The 16,451-nt window shown below is 60.1% G+C and overlaps 1 protein-coding gene and 1 long non-coding RNA gene across 11 annotated transcripts in view; one reads left to right on the top strand and one right to left on the bottom strand.

The window, feature by feature from the left end:
• COL18A1 (collagen type XVIII alpha 1 chain) overlaps positions 1 to 16,451 on the top strand; it is an 83,916-nt gene that overhangs the window by 26,705 nt on the left and 40,760 nt on the right. For 2 of the 10 annotated variants that reach the window (XR_012511141.1, XM_074376256.1), the window contains exon 1: positions 12,450 to 13,923. The exons of 2 other annotated variants lie outside the window; for them this stretch is intronic. Coding sequence is in view for 7 of the 8 variants with exons in the window: in XM_074376256.1 (XP_074232357.1) it covers positions 12,516 to 13,923 (1,408 nt within the window). In the remaining variant the exon portion in view is untranslated. Of the gene's footprint in view, positions 1 to 12,449; positions 13,924 to 16,451 lie in introns of those variants that run through there. 6 more of the 10 variants (XM_074376056.1, XM_074375973.1, XM_074375957.1 and 3 more) reach the window with 3 other exon arrangements.
• On the bottom strand, positions 1,356 to 10,198 carry LOC141579626 (uncharacterized). The gene is made up of 2 exons (XR_012511385.1): positions 9,394 to 10,198; positions 1,356 to 7,796 (listed from the first exon to the last, which is right to left on the bottom strand). It is a non-coding gene; the product is annotated as an uncharacterized LOC141579626 (long non-coding RNA).

Raw genomic sequence — 16,451 nt, 5'->3', positions numbered from 1 at the left:
TTAGGAGGTCCCGGGGGCTGGGGCTGTCCTGTGCCGGCATGTAAGGTTGAGGGGATGGACCCACATTCAGAGTGTCCTTTCTCCCCTTGTCACTAAGGAATGTGACGCTCTGTGGTGCCAGGTCCCCGGGCGCTCAGTGGAACAGTAGTCAGATATTAATGTCTTGGATCAAGAGCTTTCATCTGAAACGCTGGCTCCCCGGTGCCCCAATGTGTGCAGACACTAGAGGACTCTGCACCTGCCGAGGAATCCAGGTCTCACAGCGACGCCAGCCTGGCTGACCTCAGCACTCCTGGAAAGGGGACCGTCCTCCCCACGGGCCCGCAGGACTGCCTGTCCCCTCCTAGGTGGCTGAGCGGGTGTCTGGCCCTCCCAAGCGGGAGGCACGTCACTGCACACGACTTTGGTGTCCGTGTTTGGGGAACCCGCTTCCCCTGGCTTGTCGTCTTCCGAGAGGCGCCATCTCTGTCGCGTGTCCGGGGCCGTCGCTCCCCGTGTCCTTTGCTCCCCCGCCTGCTTCAGCTCCTGGGCCCACTTCACGGTGGACTTCCTGCACGGCAGCTGACGCGTCTCAAGCACCGAGAGCAGGGCAGGGCGCACCGCTGGGGCTCAGTATGTATTTGTTGAATGAAGGAAGGGACTGTGTCCCCACGAACCAGGTGAAGAATTAACGCACAGGGATGTGGCTCCGGGTTGGGCCCTGAGCGGGAGGGTCCCTGCTCCCCGCGCCGGCCAGTGGGTGCCCACCTCCCACCCCGGCTCCTGACATGGTGCAGGATGGCAGAGAGGCTGGCGGTCCCCAGGGCCGGAGTGTGACAGCCACCCGCCTCGTGCAGAGTGAGCACCGGTGAGTGTCAGTGAGGAGCTGCAGAGCGGGGTGCAGGGCGTCAAGGACCACAAGAGGCCCCGGTGCGCACACTGTGAGCTGGAGAACTCGAAGCCCCTTAAACGTGAGGCCCTGTGTTCTGTGAGAGGCTTGTGGCAAGCTTGAAAAACACCGTTAGCAGCAAAGACAGCAGTGTCCATATCCTCGGCTTTTTAAAAATTGCAAATCCTCCCTTTTATCAGTCCTAAAAATGAGTAAAAGTGCCTAGGAATTTATAAAGGAAAGAAATACTTTCATTGAATGTGTTGAAAACATCAATCTCACTAACAAATAAATGCAAATGAAGCAGCCATCAGGACTGTGCGGTTTGAACAGCATGGCAGTCCCCTCAGCTCTTGTTCCCAACAGTTCTACTGAGCTATAATTCACGTGCCATAAACTCGCTAACCTCCAGTGTTCGATTCAGTGGTTTTTAGTATGTTCAGAGACGTGGGTAGCCATCAGCACGGTGCGTTGTAGAACATTCCTATCACTTCAAAAAGCAGCCTTTAATTCGCCGTTTGCAACTACACGGGCGGACTCGGAGGGCTTTGTATTCAGCGAAATAAGCCAGACAGAGAAAGACAGACACTGTATGGCATCACTTATGTGTGGAATCTCAAAAAATACAGTAAACTAGTGAATACAACAAAAAAGAAGCAGACTCACAGACGCAGAGAACAAATCAGTGGTTCCCGGCGGGGGGTGGGGGGGTGGCAGCAGGAGTGGGGGAGTGAGACCTGCAAGCTACTAGGCACAAAGTCAGCTACAAGGGTATAATGTGCCCCTGGGGCACAGCCAGTCTTTAATAATAACTATAAAGTGTACAACCTTTAAAAATTGCGACTCCTGAAACATACAGCATGGTACAGCAACTACCCTTCAGTGACAAAGGAAACCTTTTTAGCTGTCACCCCAGCTCTAACCAACCAGTAATCTATGCTCTGTGGATTTCCTTGTCTGTATATTTCATGTAAACGGGATTGTAAGTATGTGACCTCTGTGTCTGCCTTCTCTCCCTGAGCACAGTGATTTCAAGGTCCTTTTCATGGCTGAGTCATATTCCGCTGTGCGGATGGACCGCCTTCCTGCATCCATTCAGCAGTTGAGGGACACTTGGGTTGTGCCACGTTTGGGCTAATGTGCTGTTATTAACTTTTGTGCACAAGTTTCTGTGTGGATGTGCTTTCGGTTTTTTTGGTATACACCTTGAGGGAGATTTCTGGGACGTAGGGTAACTGGTTAATCATTTGAGGACCTGCCAGACTGTTTCCCCCGTGGCTGCCCCGTCTGACACTTCTGCCAGCAGAGGATGAGGGCGTGACTTCTCCACGTCAGTCCACCGCTTGGTGCAGCTTTTTGGTTCCAGCCATCCTAGTGGGTGTGAAGTGTGTCTCGCTGTGGTTCTCAGTGGCGCCTCCCTGATGGCCGATGGCAGCGAGCGTTATTTCGTGCCTTACTGGCCATGGTAGGGCTTCACTGAGGAGTGTCTATTCCAGTTCTCCACCTGTTTTTAAAAAACTGGACGATTTGTCTGTTTATTGTTGGGTTGTAGGATTTCTTCTTGTATTCTAGACGCACAACCCTTACTGGGTATGTGATTTGCAAATAATTTCTCCCATTCTGTGTGTTTTTTTTTTCACTTTCTTGTGGTGTCCTTTGAAGTGAAAAAGTGTTCAGCTTTGATGAAGTCCAATTTACCTATTTTTTCTCTGTTGCTGAGGCTTTCGGTGTCATATCTAAGACTCCTTTGTCAAACCCAGGGTCATGAAGATTTATTCCCATGTTTTCTCCTAAGACTTTAACAGCTTTAGCTCTTATATTTAGCCCTTTGATCCATTTTAAGTTAAATTTTTGTATATGGTGTGAGATAAGGGTCTAACTTCATTCTTTTGTCTGTGACAGTCCGATTGTCCCAGAACCTTTTGTTGAAAATCCTGTTTTTCCCCCACTGGATAGTTTTGGTGTGCTTGTCAAAAATCAGTTGACTATATGCGGGAATTTATTTCAAAACTCTCAATCCTATTTCATTGATCTATCTGCCTTGGTGCCAGTGATGTGCTGTCTTGGTGACTTAGCATCGTAGTAAGTTCTAAAATTGGGAAGCGTGGTTCCTCCAGCTTTATTCCGACCTTACACAGTGTTCTGACCCAATACTATGAACAGCAGTATGTTAGCAAACTAAATAACTTAGATGAAATGAACCAATTCCTAGAAAGGTACAAATTACTAAAACTCTGTAAGAAATAGATGGTTTGAATAGATCCGTAACAAACGAAAAGATTGAGTTAATAATCCAAAAACTCCCCATGAAGAAGGCCCTGTTTCCTTGCTGAATCTCACCATTTAAAGAATCAAAACCAGTTCCTCACAAACTCTTTCGGAAAAGAGACGGCGGAGCACTTGCCCACTTACTTTGTGCGGCCAGTATTACCTGGTTACCAAGACTAGACAGACATCACACACACACACACACACACACACACGCGCGCGCGCGCACACCACAGACGAATATCGCACATGACGCGAGCACAAGAATCCTTAAAGTACTGGCAAGCCAAATCCAGCAACGCAGAAGGAAACGCACACGGTGACCGGTGGGCTTTGTTCTGGGATGCAAGTTAGTGTCTGAAAGTTAATGTACTACACCATGTCAGTCAGAAGAATAAAAAATGAAACTCACACAGTCGTGTCGATATACACAGCAAAGGCGCTGGAAAAATCCAACACCTCTTCATGGTAGGAACATTCAACAAACTAGGAATAGAAAGGGAACTTTCTCAAGCCAACAGAAGGCATCTCCAAAAGCCCCGGCCTAACACCGCCCTCCCCAGTGACAGGCTGCCCCGCCCCGCATCGGGGACCAGACAGGGACGTCTGTCCCCTCTCAGCACTTCTGTACTCTTCACAAGTGACACAATCTTACACATGTAAAGTCCTAAGGAATCCAGTAAAAAACTATTCAGACTAATGAATAAACACAGAAAGGTTGCAGAATACAAGAGCAACATAAAAAACCAGTTGTGTTTCTTGGTAACTTGCCATGAACAACTGAAAAATGAAATTAAGGGAAAAATTTCATTTACAAAACCATCAAAAAGTAAAATATCTAAGAATAAATGTAACAAAGAAGTGCAAAATACATATTTTGAAAACTAAGAAATGATGTATAGGGAAAATAAGGGAGATCAGAGTAAATGGAAAACATTCCATGTTTATGAATTGGGAGACGGCGTTACGGTGGCATCACTCCTTGTGACTGGCAAAGGCTTAATTTCCTACATACAGAATCAGCTCATGCAACTCAGTAACAGCAACAACGAAACACCAGACGACCCAACCAAAAAAGGGCAGAAGACCGAAATAGACATTTCTCCAAGGAAGACATACCATCCAGATGGCCAACAGGCACATGAAAAGATGCTCAGTATCACTAATTATTAGAGAATGCAAATCAGAACTACAACGAGGTACCACCTCACACTGGCTATCGTCAAAAAGTCTACAGATAATAAATGCTGGAGAAGATGTGGAGAAAGGGGAACCCTCCTACACCCACTCCCAATGTGGTGGGAGTGGAGTTTGGTGCAGCCGTTACGGAAAACAGTATGGAGTTTCCTCAGAAAACTAGAAACAGACTTAGCATTTGATCCAGCAATCCCAATCCTGGGCACATATCCTGAAAAGATGAAAACTCTAGTTGAAAAGACACCTGCACCCCAATGCTCACAGCAGCACTATTTACAACAGGCAAGACGTGGAAACAACCTAAATGTCCACTGACAGATGACTGGATAAAGAAGATATGGTGTATGTACACAATGGAATACTACTCAGCCATAAAAAAGAATAAAATAATGCCATTTGCAGCAACATGGATGGACCTGGAGATTGTTATACTAAATAAAGGCAGACAGAGAAAAGCAAATATCATGGTATCACTTACATGTGGAATCTGAAAAAAAATGATACAAATGAACTTATACTTATAAAACAGAAACAGACTCACAAACGTAGAAAACAAACTTATGGTTACTGAGGGAAAAGGGTGTGGGAAGGGATAAATTGAGAGTTCAGGATTAACAGATACACTATATATAAAATAGGTAACAAATCCTACTGTCTAGCACGGAGAACTACATTCAATATCCTGTAATAAACCATAATGGAAAAGAATATGAAAACAAACATACACGTGTATGATTGAATCACTGTGCCATACACTAGAAATTGACACAATATTGTAAATCAACTAAACTTCAATTTTAAAAAAATTGGCATCATTCCCCAAAACAGCCGACAGAGCCAATGCAGCCCCGTCAGGTCCCAGCTGGTGTCTTGTAGGAATTGGCAAACTGATCCCCAGTGTCCACGGGGAATGATTCACGGGGAGTAGGGCACCCAGAACAGCCGATCTTGAAAAAGAACGAAGTAGAGGAACCCTCAGTTCTTCGAGAAGTTTTTAGAGCCTGTAAACATACCCCCTTTGCTTTGGGTGGAGCTCAGATGATTCACATAGAGTCCAAAGTCTGACTGCACATTTAGAGCTTTTGTTTCGCGAAAATGAACCTAAATTTCGTCGAGTAAGAGAAGTTGGTGATGTCGGAAGAGGGGAGGTGGCGTGCGGCTCCTGGCCCTCCGGGCAACCTGCCAGGGGGGTTTGAAGGCTCAGCAGGGCTGACGCCCACGCGCAGCCCCCCGGATGAGGACTGGTGCCTGGGAAGCCGTCCTTCCTGGCCTCTGCTGAGTCACCTGCATTTCTGCAGACCAAGCTGATGGACAGGCTATTCCAAGAGGACGTCAGGAGGAGCCCCCCACCTCCCTTGCGAACTTCCTTAGGAGAGTGTCTCAAACCTGCAGGAAGGTTGGTGCAGTGTTGGCTCAGGTGCGTCCTTCACCTTGACTCACCTGTAACACCACCACCTTGTTACCCAGGTGCTCTCGTCGCCTTCCGTGTCTGTGCCCACGGACACGCAACTCCGTACATGAGTGACCGTGTGCATGCTTGTCCACACGGCCCCATCTGCGCACACACGCGTGCGCACAGCCCGTGCAGGTGCACACACGCTTTCCTTGGTGAAGTGAGTGGTGGCGTCCTGATCGCTGCGCCGACACCCGCAATGGTTCCTCCCTGCCCCCTGACAAACGGGTCATGTCCAGACAGCCTCCAGTACCCCAGTAACGTCCTTTACGAAGTCGGCTCTTGCCTCTGCTCGGTGGCCAGGGAGCATCGGGGCACCATGTGGCACCACGTGGCACCTGGTGCCGTAGCTTCTCGGCCTCTTACTCTAGAGCACACCCCCTGGCTCCGTCTCACCTGACTTGGAGATTTTCGGAGAGCCCGGCCAGCTGCTCTGTGAAATGGCCCACAGTCCCAGCTGCTTCCTCATGTTTGGATTCAGGCTTTTGGTGCGTGCCCTGGACAGGACCGTGTAGCCTCCGTGTGGCCTTCCATTGGTGGCCATCAGGTGGCCCAGGGAAGGTGCCTTTTCCCCAGGATGCATCTGCCTTCAGGATCTCTGCCATCCGACCACCTTTCCCCTCCACTGGTGGCCCTTCCAGCAAGAAGCCTCCACCTTCCAAGGGCCAGCTCTGCGGGGGCCAAAGGGTCTCCTGTGTGTCACCATCAGCCAGCGGTGGGGTCATGGGAGCACCCACCCAGCTCAGTGCTGGGCAATGCTTGGTGTTTATTGGGAGCCTCTGTTACCCCCGTAGAGGAATTTGGGTTTGGGGCCGGGACAGCCTTCTTGCCACCAGGAAGCACCGCCCACCCTGTGCTACGTGCAGGCAGCGGGGTCACCACCCTCAGGAGGGCTGGGGGACTCCGTGGAGGGCGGTGCCCCTGGGGGAGAGGTGAACACGGAGTCTCTGCTCACCCCCACCAGGGGGAGACGGGCTACACCACACCTGAGGATGAGCGGGAGGGGCCTGGACCGCCTGGTGGTTAAACATCAGACAGTGTCGCAACGTCCCCGTCGGTCTCACTGGCGGTGGGGCCAGGCGGGTCCTCGGATGCCCGACACCCCCAGGAAGGGGAGGTGCCCGTGGCCTTGACCTGCAACCCTGGCTGCCCAGCCTCCCCCCGATGGCCACCTCGTGCCACTCAGTCTTCAGGGCAACCCAGGGGCGGGTCGTGGCCAGGAGCAGAGGCTGGGAGAGGAGACCTGGCGAGGTGCCCGGCTGGTGAGGTGACCCAGCCAGAATGCCGTCAGACCCTACAGCAGCAGAGCCTTCCACAGGCATCTCAGGAGCTGCGGCCAGTACCACTGTGGCTCGAGAAAGTCACCATGGCATGCGGAGTTGGGGCAAACATTCAGATGCTCTGGACAACTCTAAGCCAGTTGCACCACAGAAAGATGAAAAGTCACTTTCCATTTGGAAAGGACTGGAAATGTGCCCATGGTGGACTTATCTTGCCTGGATGTGCCACCACCCTGGAGAGCCTGTCCCCGAGCTGGGAGTGCTGGGACCGTGGTTTCCCAGGCCGGCTCCCTGGGGGCTCGGGGACACCTACCAGGGCTGGCTGGCTGCTCTCAGGCCTTGTAGTCTCTGGTCCCCGAGGGAGAGCGGCCCCCAGGGCCACCTGGGTTGGGTCTGTGAGGGACACTGCTGGCTAGGGGGGCATCAAGGGGCGGGGGCTGGCGAGGGGTGGGCGGGGTGGGGCGGAGGACGCGGGCCGGTGGCTGCGGTGGTTCCTCCAACCCCTTGTCCCGCCGCCTTTGGGCCGCGTGTGGGCAGCCCGGGCAGGCCCGCTGGAGGGGCCTCAGGAGAGATGTCCGCCGTGGGCCCTGGACGCTGAGGCCCCGCGGTAGAGGTCCTGTAAGCTGTGCGAAGCAGGCTGCTCCCAGAGCGCAGCCAGGCCGTCGGCCCCGGGCAGCTCACCTCTGCGTCCCTCGGAGTTTCTCTGCGCACATGTGGGTGTTTTGTGCTTCTAACAAATGAAAATAAAAGACCACATTATTCAGGAATCTGAAGCAGACCGGCCAACAAGACAGGACAAACCCTGGCGTAGGGTAGGGCCGTCGGGAGGCGGGGCAGAGGTGGGCGCGTCTCACAGCTGCCCGAGGCAGAACCTTCTGGAAGTTCTGGGTGCTGGGACCTCTTCAGGGGGGTGGCCGGCTCCTCAGCCCCGCAGTGCTTGGAGTGGGCAGCACTCTGAGCCAGAGAGACTGGTCCTGTGAGGATGGCGCCCGGGTCCCTCGGTGAGGCCCGAGGTGGGAGTGTGAAAGACAGGTGGCCGTCGGCTCCATCCCACCAGAGGGAGCCCACTTAGAAGGCTGTGGGTTTGGGGTGTTGTTCAGAGGGAGAGCCCTGCAAGGCCTCTCCGAGGTGGGACAGCGCCCCCAGGGTCCTCCAGGCCCAGGTAGATGCATGGACTTGCTGGACCCTCGTGGCCACACTCAGCTGGAGGGCCCAGGACAGAGCATGGCTCCCGTGGGGGCCACACAGTCCTCGGGCCCCACAAGAGCAGGCTTCCTGGCTAGGGCCCACCAGGGCCCGCCCTGACACCATGTGCAGGGACCCCCTCCCCCTTGGCTTCTGAGGGGTGTGTCCAGGCCCAGCCAGGTGTGCTGTGGGCCGCTGCCCCACCGACACCATTGCCCAGGTTACCACGCAGTGACTGGAGTCACCCAGGAGCCGGGAAGGCGTGGACGGGCTGAGCGGGGCAGCCGGCCGTCTGTAGGGGGCCTGCGCAGGGGCCCTGGAGGCCAGAGAAGGGCTGCGCGGGGCCGCCAGGGTCCCGGGGTCTGACGGCGGCGTTCGCACCCGCCTCCTCTGCTCCGGGGGGTGGTCCTTCTGCAGGTGCTTGTGGGGGTCATGATTAGGCACTGCTTTGTTACCTGAGCACACGTGAGGTGCCTGAGGATGTGGCCCCACGGCAGTTGCATCTGGGGCCCTCCCCGGGGGATGGGAACCACGGGCAGGGTGCACAGAGCCAGGCTGGGCGGGCGGTCCCAGCCGGAGGCGATGGGGCGAGGGGCCTTCGGACCTGGCTCTCTCCCTTCTAATCCTGGCCTGAGGAGCCTCAGGGACACTGGACGCTAGAAATAGGGGCCTGGGCTGCTCTGGGAGGGGTGGAGGGGGAGGCGGGGGGGTGCAGAGAAGGAGGGGAGGGGAGGCAGGGTCTTGAGCTCTCATTCTGAGTGGGCAGCACAAGTCACCTGGAAACACTCCGAAGTGCACTTGAATGCGCCTCTCTGACCCCCTTCAGATGTGGGGTGGGGAGAGGGCTGGGGGAGGCGGCAGGCCACGGCGTGGGGGCAGGCACCTCCCTCGCAAGGGGCTCTTTTCAGGAATGTGGCCTGTGTGTCCCTCAGCGTCTCAACTGAGTCCTCCCTTTGGCCTTTTGGCTCTTCAGGGCGTGTGGATGAGTGAGTGAACGAAGGAACGACCGAGGGGGGACAGGGGCAGGGGTGCGGGCCCCCCACCCGGGGCCTGCGGTGCTCCCTCAGCCCGTCCGCGGGCTCTCTGGGCCCGGACCTGGGAGGACAAAGTTCTTTCAGAAATGCAGCCTCTTTCCCAGTTACCTGCTTTTCAACGGTCTCAGACGGTTTCCCGCGAAATCCGATTCCCCGCTCGGAATCCGATTCCCCGCCTCCGTCCCCACGGGCGACTCGGGAAGGTTATTCAACCTCCGCGATGAGCACAGACCCCAGAGGAGCCAGCGCCCACCGGCCCCTCCTCCTGGACGGGAGCTCCGTCCAGGGCCCTGAGGCTCCGGCCTGTGTCCCCAGGGGCTGGGCCGGGGCGGGGCCTGCTGCAGCCACAGCCCGCCCCGGGAGCCTGGTCTACACCACAGGCTTTCTGGGTGCCACTGTGTGTGTGAGCGAGCATGTGAGCGTGTACACGTGTGGGAGTGTCTTTGCATGTGTGAGTGTGCTGTGTGTGCACTCTGGCCTGCATGTCATCGTGAGCGTGTGCAGAAGCGCATACATATTGTGCGTGCGGGCACACGCGTGCGCACGTGAGTGTGCACGCGTGTGCAGGGAGCTCCAGTGAGCAGCACTCGACAGGCCGCTTCCTGGTGGGAGTGGAGGCCTGGGGCCGAGCTGCGCAGGTGTTTTCCAGGGAAGGTCGACGCTGAAGCTCTAGAAGGGCTTGGAGGTGACCTTGGCCTCCGGAAGGTGGGCAGGAAGGGCAGGGTCTGGAGGGTCGTGGGGTGGGCGCTCAGAGCCCCTGCGGGAACGTGGTCCCTCCTCCCGAGAATGGGGAGTTGCACGAATGAATGCAGGGCCGCCCCTCTGAGTGGTCCCGGGGCCCGAGGGCCCTGGACCACAGGGTGGATGAGGGGGGCCCCTCCTGGGTGTGTCAGCAGCTCTGCCTCCAGTGGCCCAGAGTTCCTTCTTCTGTACATACTGGGAGAGGGGAAGGGCCCTTGGAACTTCTGTCCTGAGATTTTCCGGAGACTTTGAGGCATAACATCACATTAGCGGCACTGAATAGCAGAGACTGTTTTCTGGGCGTTTCCAAGAATTCTGGGATCGGAGGATTGATGACGGGGAAAGTCCTCGCTGAGACGCAGATGTTGGCATATGGGGTGCCCCCTGCCTTTCTCTTGAGAGGGGACACAGTGTTCAGCTGTCCTGAGACATGAGTTCTGATCCCAGGCAGCCAAGCCTTGCCCCTTGGATGACTCATCAGTGGCACCCTCGGTGTCCTGAGCTGGGGGGCACGTGCTCAGGGCTGTCTCACTTGACCTGCCCTCACTGCCAGGACCAGCCCTGGGGAGGGGCAGCCGAGACCCCCGGCCGCAGCCCGGAGGAGGCACGCTGTGGGGACTGGACGGCTGGCGCGTGGGGCACACGTGGGGTCTGGCGGGGAACGTGGTGGCAGAGGCTGTGTGAGCGTGTGAGTGCGTGGGCACGGGTGTTTGTACAAGCAGGTGCTGGGCAAGCGTGGACGCCTCTCCTGGGCTCTGACCTGGAGCTTGGACCCCCGGCCGTGGCTTCCTTACCAGAAGTGCTGCCAGCCCCGTGGTGCGTGGGCCCTGCCTCACAGACGGGCTGCTGGGTGGGCAGGCTGGGAAGGAGCTCAAGCCGGCCCTGCCCCCGGGGTCCTTGGGTTGTGGGGAAAGCCCACCCCCACCCCCCTCCCCGGCCGCCTGGGGCCCCTCCTGGGGTGGGGGGGAGCTCCTGGGGCAGCACTGAGGGTGGGCGCTGGGTGGCGAGGGTGGCAGCAGCCATCAAAGTCAGATGCGGACACAGCCCGGAGTCCCAGGCAAGGCTGTGCCGGGCGACCAGGGCCTCCTCCCCAAACCCCGAAGCAGGTGCCTGCAGGGCTCAAGGCCACAGGGCAGCATCCTTTCAGCGTCTTGGATGGAAGAGTTGTGTTGGCCAAGGTTGCACAGAGGGGAGGAGTCGGGACACAGCGGGAGGGGTCCAGCTGCAGGCCCGCCTGGCTGACCTGGAGCGGGATGCCCTGGAGGGGCGCCGGGTGACGCCTGGAGGGAGCTGGCGCCCAGGGCCTGCAGGCTGGGCCTGCTCACCCAGCCCCGCCTTGTGGCCTCTGCACAGCCCCCGAGCCAAGCTCTGAGGTGTGGGTTCAGCAGGGAGGACGTCTGTCTGTCTGGGACCGTCGGTCTTGCTGAGACCCGTGATCTCACTCTGGCTTCATGCTGGCTCCCAGCTGCTCCTGTGCGCTGGGCCTTTGGACCGGTTCTCAGGAGTCAGTCAGAAACCCCTGCAGGCCTGGAGGCCCGGGTGAGGACTCTGACACTGGTGTGGCCGCCCGAGAGCAGGGTTCTAGCCGATGGAGACAGAGGACCCGTGCCTCTGAGTGTGTTTGAGGAGTGAAACAGGAAAAGAGGCCAACACTCCCAGCCAGCGGGTGGTCTCCGGTGAGATGAAGGGAGGGCAGGCCGGGTGTCTGCAGGGGAGCCGGCTGGGGCTGGGCAGCTCTGAGTAGGCCCCCGGGGGCCAGGGACCGAGCGCCCGCGCAGCTTCTCGGACTTGGTGGGACAGCTGGGACAGGAGGACGGACTTGCCGCAAGTCGAGCTGCTTCAGTTCCAATTTGGCCACAGAGTGGTGGCCCATGGCCAGGCTTCCGGGCTGTTCTTGGTCAGAGCGGCTCCAAGTGCAGAGGGCCATGGGCGGGGTGTGCTGGGGGCTCGCGCGGTGTCCTGAGGGTCCCAGGCCTGCCCAGGGCAGATGTCCTGTGGGGCTGTGCCAGGCGCTTTCTCTCGGTGCCAGGCCCTGCAGGCTGCAGAGAGAGGAGGGAGCTCTTCCTCAAAGCTTCAGAGCACCCAGGAGCCCCTGCCCCACCCCAGGGGACTGACCAGGGTGCTGGCTGGGAGCCCCTGTGCCCAGGCGCCTGCGCAGGGACTCGGCGGCAGTCTGCGAGGCCCAGGGCCTCCTCCAGCCCCAGGGGAGGGAGGTGGGACCCCCCACTGCATGCTGTCTGTGCCCCTTGGCCCCAGGGGTCTGCAGCTGCTTTAAGGAGATGTGAGAGGTTCTCAAGTGTGCCCAGCACCTTGGGTGGAGGCTCCTGTCTGTCTTCCCCCCGTGGGAGGGAGAGGGAAGAGGAGGAGCCACCCAGATGTGTGAATGGGGAGCTGCCTGCCGGCCTGTGGGCGGGAGGCGGAGCGGGCTGGCCCCACCTCCGGACGGCAGAGGCGGCCCGCTGCTCCTGCTCTGCGGTGCACACAGCCCGATGGCTCCCGACCCCAGCGGCTGGCGCGGCCCCTGGGGTCTGCTGCTGCTCATCTGCTGCCTCGCGGCCGCCCGGGCTGACCTGATAGGATGGTTGTGGTCTGTTAAGTCTGCTGAGCCCACGGCTGCACTGGCCTCTGTGCCCCCTGGCAGCTCGCCTGTGCCGCCCACAGAGGACACCACCACGCACGTGGTCCCCCAGGATGGCCCCGCTGAGCAGGGGACAGCCCCTGCCAGCCCTGAGCTGCCTCTGGAGATGCTGGAGGCGGGCCAGGCCTGGACCTCCCCAGCCCCCACAGCCCCCACCGCAAGCCCGGACGCAAAGGGGGACAACATTGCTGGCGTTGGAGCCGAGATCCTGAGCGTGGCCCAGGGCATCCGGAGCTTCGTCCGGCTGTGGGGCGACACCGCCCCCACCGAGAGCTCCAGCAGCGCGGGGACGCCCGCTCTGGTGACGCCCACGGAACCCCTCACCACCCCTGGACTTCCCAGCGCCCCCCAGGAGAACTGGATCGCTCTCTGGCTGAACAGTGAGGCCCCAAGCTCTCCGGACACCCAGAGGACCGAGGCCAGCACCCTGCCAGTGCCCACCCAGCCGCCGCCCTCCCCAGGCGGGCCCTGGGCACCACTCAGGGAGACCTTGGTGCCCCCGCCGTCGCCAGGTAGAACTTCCCTCTCCTCCACGCCAGGCGGGGCCCCTCCCTGGGGAAGCCAGCAGGCCCTGGGGCAGCCCTGGGATCTGGACAGCGAAGGACTCCTGCCCATGGCGGCCCACCCTAGCCAGCAGCACCGGCACCCCGACGTCCGCGAGCGCACGCTGCCTCCGCCTCCCCTGGTGATGGGCTCCCTGGGCGCGCACGCTGCCCCCTCGGCTCTCTCCTCGGGGCCCCCCGCCAAGCTGTCTCACATCCTCCTCTCAGCTCTGATCAGGGGCACTGGTGCTTGGGTGCCCCACGTGGCTGCCTCTGTGGGGCCTGGTCTCGCTAACAGCTCCACGCTGCTCGGGGCTGACCCGCTGACCCCCGCCGGGCAGCCTGTCGGCCTTGCCGCCGGCCGCTGCCTGCCCCTGCCGCCCTCCCTGGCGGTCTGCGGCCACCTGGGCATCGGGCGCGCCTGGCTGCCCAACCACCTCCACCACGCGAGCGGCGAGGAGGTGCAGGCCGCGGCCCGGGCCTGGGGGGCGCTGCTCCAGACCCACTGCCACCGCTTCCTGGCCTGGTTCTTCTGCCTGCTGCTGGCCCCCCCCTGCAGCGCCAGCCCGCTGCCCGCCCCGCCGCCCTGCCGCCAGTTCTGCGAGGCCCTGGAGGACGCGTGCTGGAGCCACCTGGACGGGGGCGGGCTGCCGGTCACCTGCACCTCGCTCCCGGCCCGGGAGGACGGGCACTGCGTGTTCATTGGGCCAGCTGCAGGTAACCGGCCGGCCTGGTCCATCTGCCTTTCTTCTTGGCCCAGCCAGACGAGCTCGGCCGGGGCTGTGTGCACTCGGCACAGAGGACCCCCACCCGGCCCCCAGTGTTGCTGCTACCCCAGGGGCCTGCAGGGGGTGTGATGCCTACTTTGCAGGGGGAGGCTGAGGTCTGGGGAGGGTGGGAGGCATGCTTGAGACCAGAGGTTCCGTGTGTGTCAATGGCAGACCCTCCATGACTCTTAGATAGCTCAGTGCGCTCCCGTCACCAGGGGAAACTGAGGCACAGAACGGTGACGCCAACTCCCAAAGGAGCCGGGATTCCCACCAAATGCTGGCCGCTGCCCCCAGCCACTGTGCTGCAGCGTCTGAATCCCTTCTGTGGCCCCAGCCTGCACGGTCGGTTGAGGGGACTGCAGGGCCGGATGCAAGGGGAGGGAGCAGCTTGCTGCTCTGAAGGTCGAGGTCTTGACCATCCAGCAGTTAGTCTGTGGAGCGCAGGCGGGGCGCGCCCCAGCCAGTGCCTGAGCAGCAGAGCCTCTCCACCCCAGGGCAGCGGGAGGGCCGTTCCTCCCTGGGAGCTGCGTCCACCTGGACCGCACCCCCATCACCATGTGGCTTGGAGTGGAGGGGGGAGAGCAGCAGCAGCCTCCGAGCACCCCCCACCCAGCTCCATCTGCGTCCTCGTCCTCGGGGGGCTGGGTCCCTGAGTGGTGCCCCCTCCCTGCTTGCACTTGCAGGCCTGGCCCGTCCTTTTCGGCCTGTGCATGTCCCCCTCCGTCCCTTGTGGTGTCATGGGGAGCAGCCTTGACCTGGTCACTGGTTCCCAAAGTCATTGGGCATTGGAGCTGGGCTGGTGGGGTTGGGGTGGCTTCATTGGACCCCAAGAGGTGGTGTCACCCTGCAGGGCCCTTGGGGGATGTGTGTGGGTGACTCCATGGCCAGGCCAGGGGCACAGCGAGGAGGTGGCCGCCAGTGCCCAGGTAGGGGTGGGGCAGGGACAAGTGCCCATGACAGGTGTGCCCACCCCTCGGAAGAAGCAAACCAAGGCTGGAGTGGAGTGGGAGGAGGGACGGTGGCCTCTGCTCGCAGGCGATGGCGGCTGAGCCCTGCGTGGGGCCAGGTGGCCTGGAGGGCATCCTGGGGAAACACTCATGCAGGGCCTGCTCTGGGAGGGCCCGGTGTGTGCGGAGGGAGGGGCCCAGGGCTATTGGTAACATGGGCACTGACCTCACCCAGAGGGTGGGGGGCTGTAGTGAGTCACGTGTCCCCACATCCCACACACATCGGTCCCCAGAACACCCGAAGGTTGGGCCAGCACGGGCCTCCTCCAGCCTCTGTGTTGCGTCCCCGCCTGGCGTGGGGGCAGGGTTAGCCCCGCAGGGGTGAGGTGTCCTGCCAGGAGGGCCCCCCGGCCCATGTAAAGGGGCTCCGGGCAGCTCCTACACAGCCCAGCGCCTCCTCCTCCTCAGGGTGAGGCGGGGAGGGAGGGGAGGGCCAGGCCTGCCCACCCAGGGCCCTGAACACATACCCACCCTGCTGCTGGGCCTCTGGCCAAGCCCGGGTCCTCTTGGCGGGGAGCTCAGCCACAGTGGGCACGGGGCTGGGAGCCAGTGCGAGGTGGTCCTCACGCGGCCAGGCCCAGGGGCGGCTGCACGGGGCGTGGAGTTTCCCTGACCGCAGCTGGCCCAGTCAGCGCAGTGGCCCTAAGGGGACTTCTCACTGGACATCTGCACACACTGGCTAGGTCCTCGGCCTGTGAGGGAGGCTGTGTTCCTAGCAAAAGGCTTGGGGATTCTTCTGTCAGCTGGCTCAGATGTTCCTCACACCCGGGACCGCTCCTGGATGTGGCCTGGCTGGGGAGGGTCCCAGAGGACCAGGGTTGGCCTCGCGGCAGGGGCACCACCCACTGCTGATCTCCTGTGCTGGGCCAGGCACCCCTACCCCGTGTGCCGGGGCCTGTGGGGGAGGGAGGCCACAGTGGGGGGGCGGGAGGCCCGAGCCATGGGTGCTGTTTCCTTCTCAGGTCCCAGTCAGAGCTGCCCCCTACTCACATGGCACCACCGCCTCTGTCCCTCTTGCGTGTGTCCTGCAGGCCGACCCCAGGGCAGAGGTGTCCCCCGACGGTGGGATGTGGACGGTCACCTAGTCCTGTCACACCAGCCCATAAAGCCCAGCTCTGCGCAGCCCATTCAGAGTCCCCCCATCTGCCCCCTCCCTGCCCCTGCCAAGGAGAGTGAGGGGGAGGGGCTGGCACCCGCATGTGGCTGGTGGGACACACAGCCAGTGGCTGGGGCTCGGGAGGGAGCCCCCGTGCCACCCCCGAGCACCACGTGGCCACAGCCTCCTGGGCCCCACAGCGCTCTGTGTTCGGGTGGGGCTGGGCCCCTGAGCGGAGCCCCCTCCCTGCTTGCATTTGCAGGCCTGGCCCGTCTGGGGGTCCTGGTCAGGTTCTGCGTGTCCTGCTCGCCTGCCCCGCCATGGTGCCGTGGGGAGCAGCACACTCTGGGGGACCTGGGGCAGGGTCTCTTG

The sequence above is a fragment of the Camelus bactrianus genome, chromosome 1 (assembly GCF_048773025.1).
Source record: "Camelus bactrianus isolate YW-2024 breed Bactrian camel chromosome 1, ASM4877302v1, whole genome shotgun sequence".
Lineage (NCBI taxonomy): Eukaryota > Metazoa > Chordata > Mammalia > Artiodactyla > Camelidae > Camelus > Camelus bactrianus.
The sequence above is the reverse complement of the archived record's forward strand: the minus strand, read 5'-3'. Positions and strand labels throughout refer to the sequence as shown.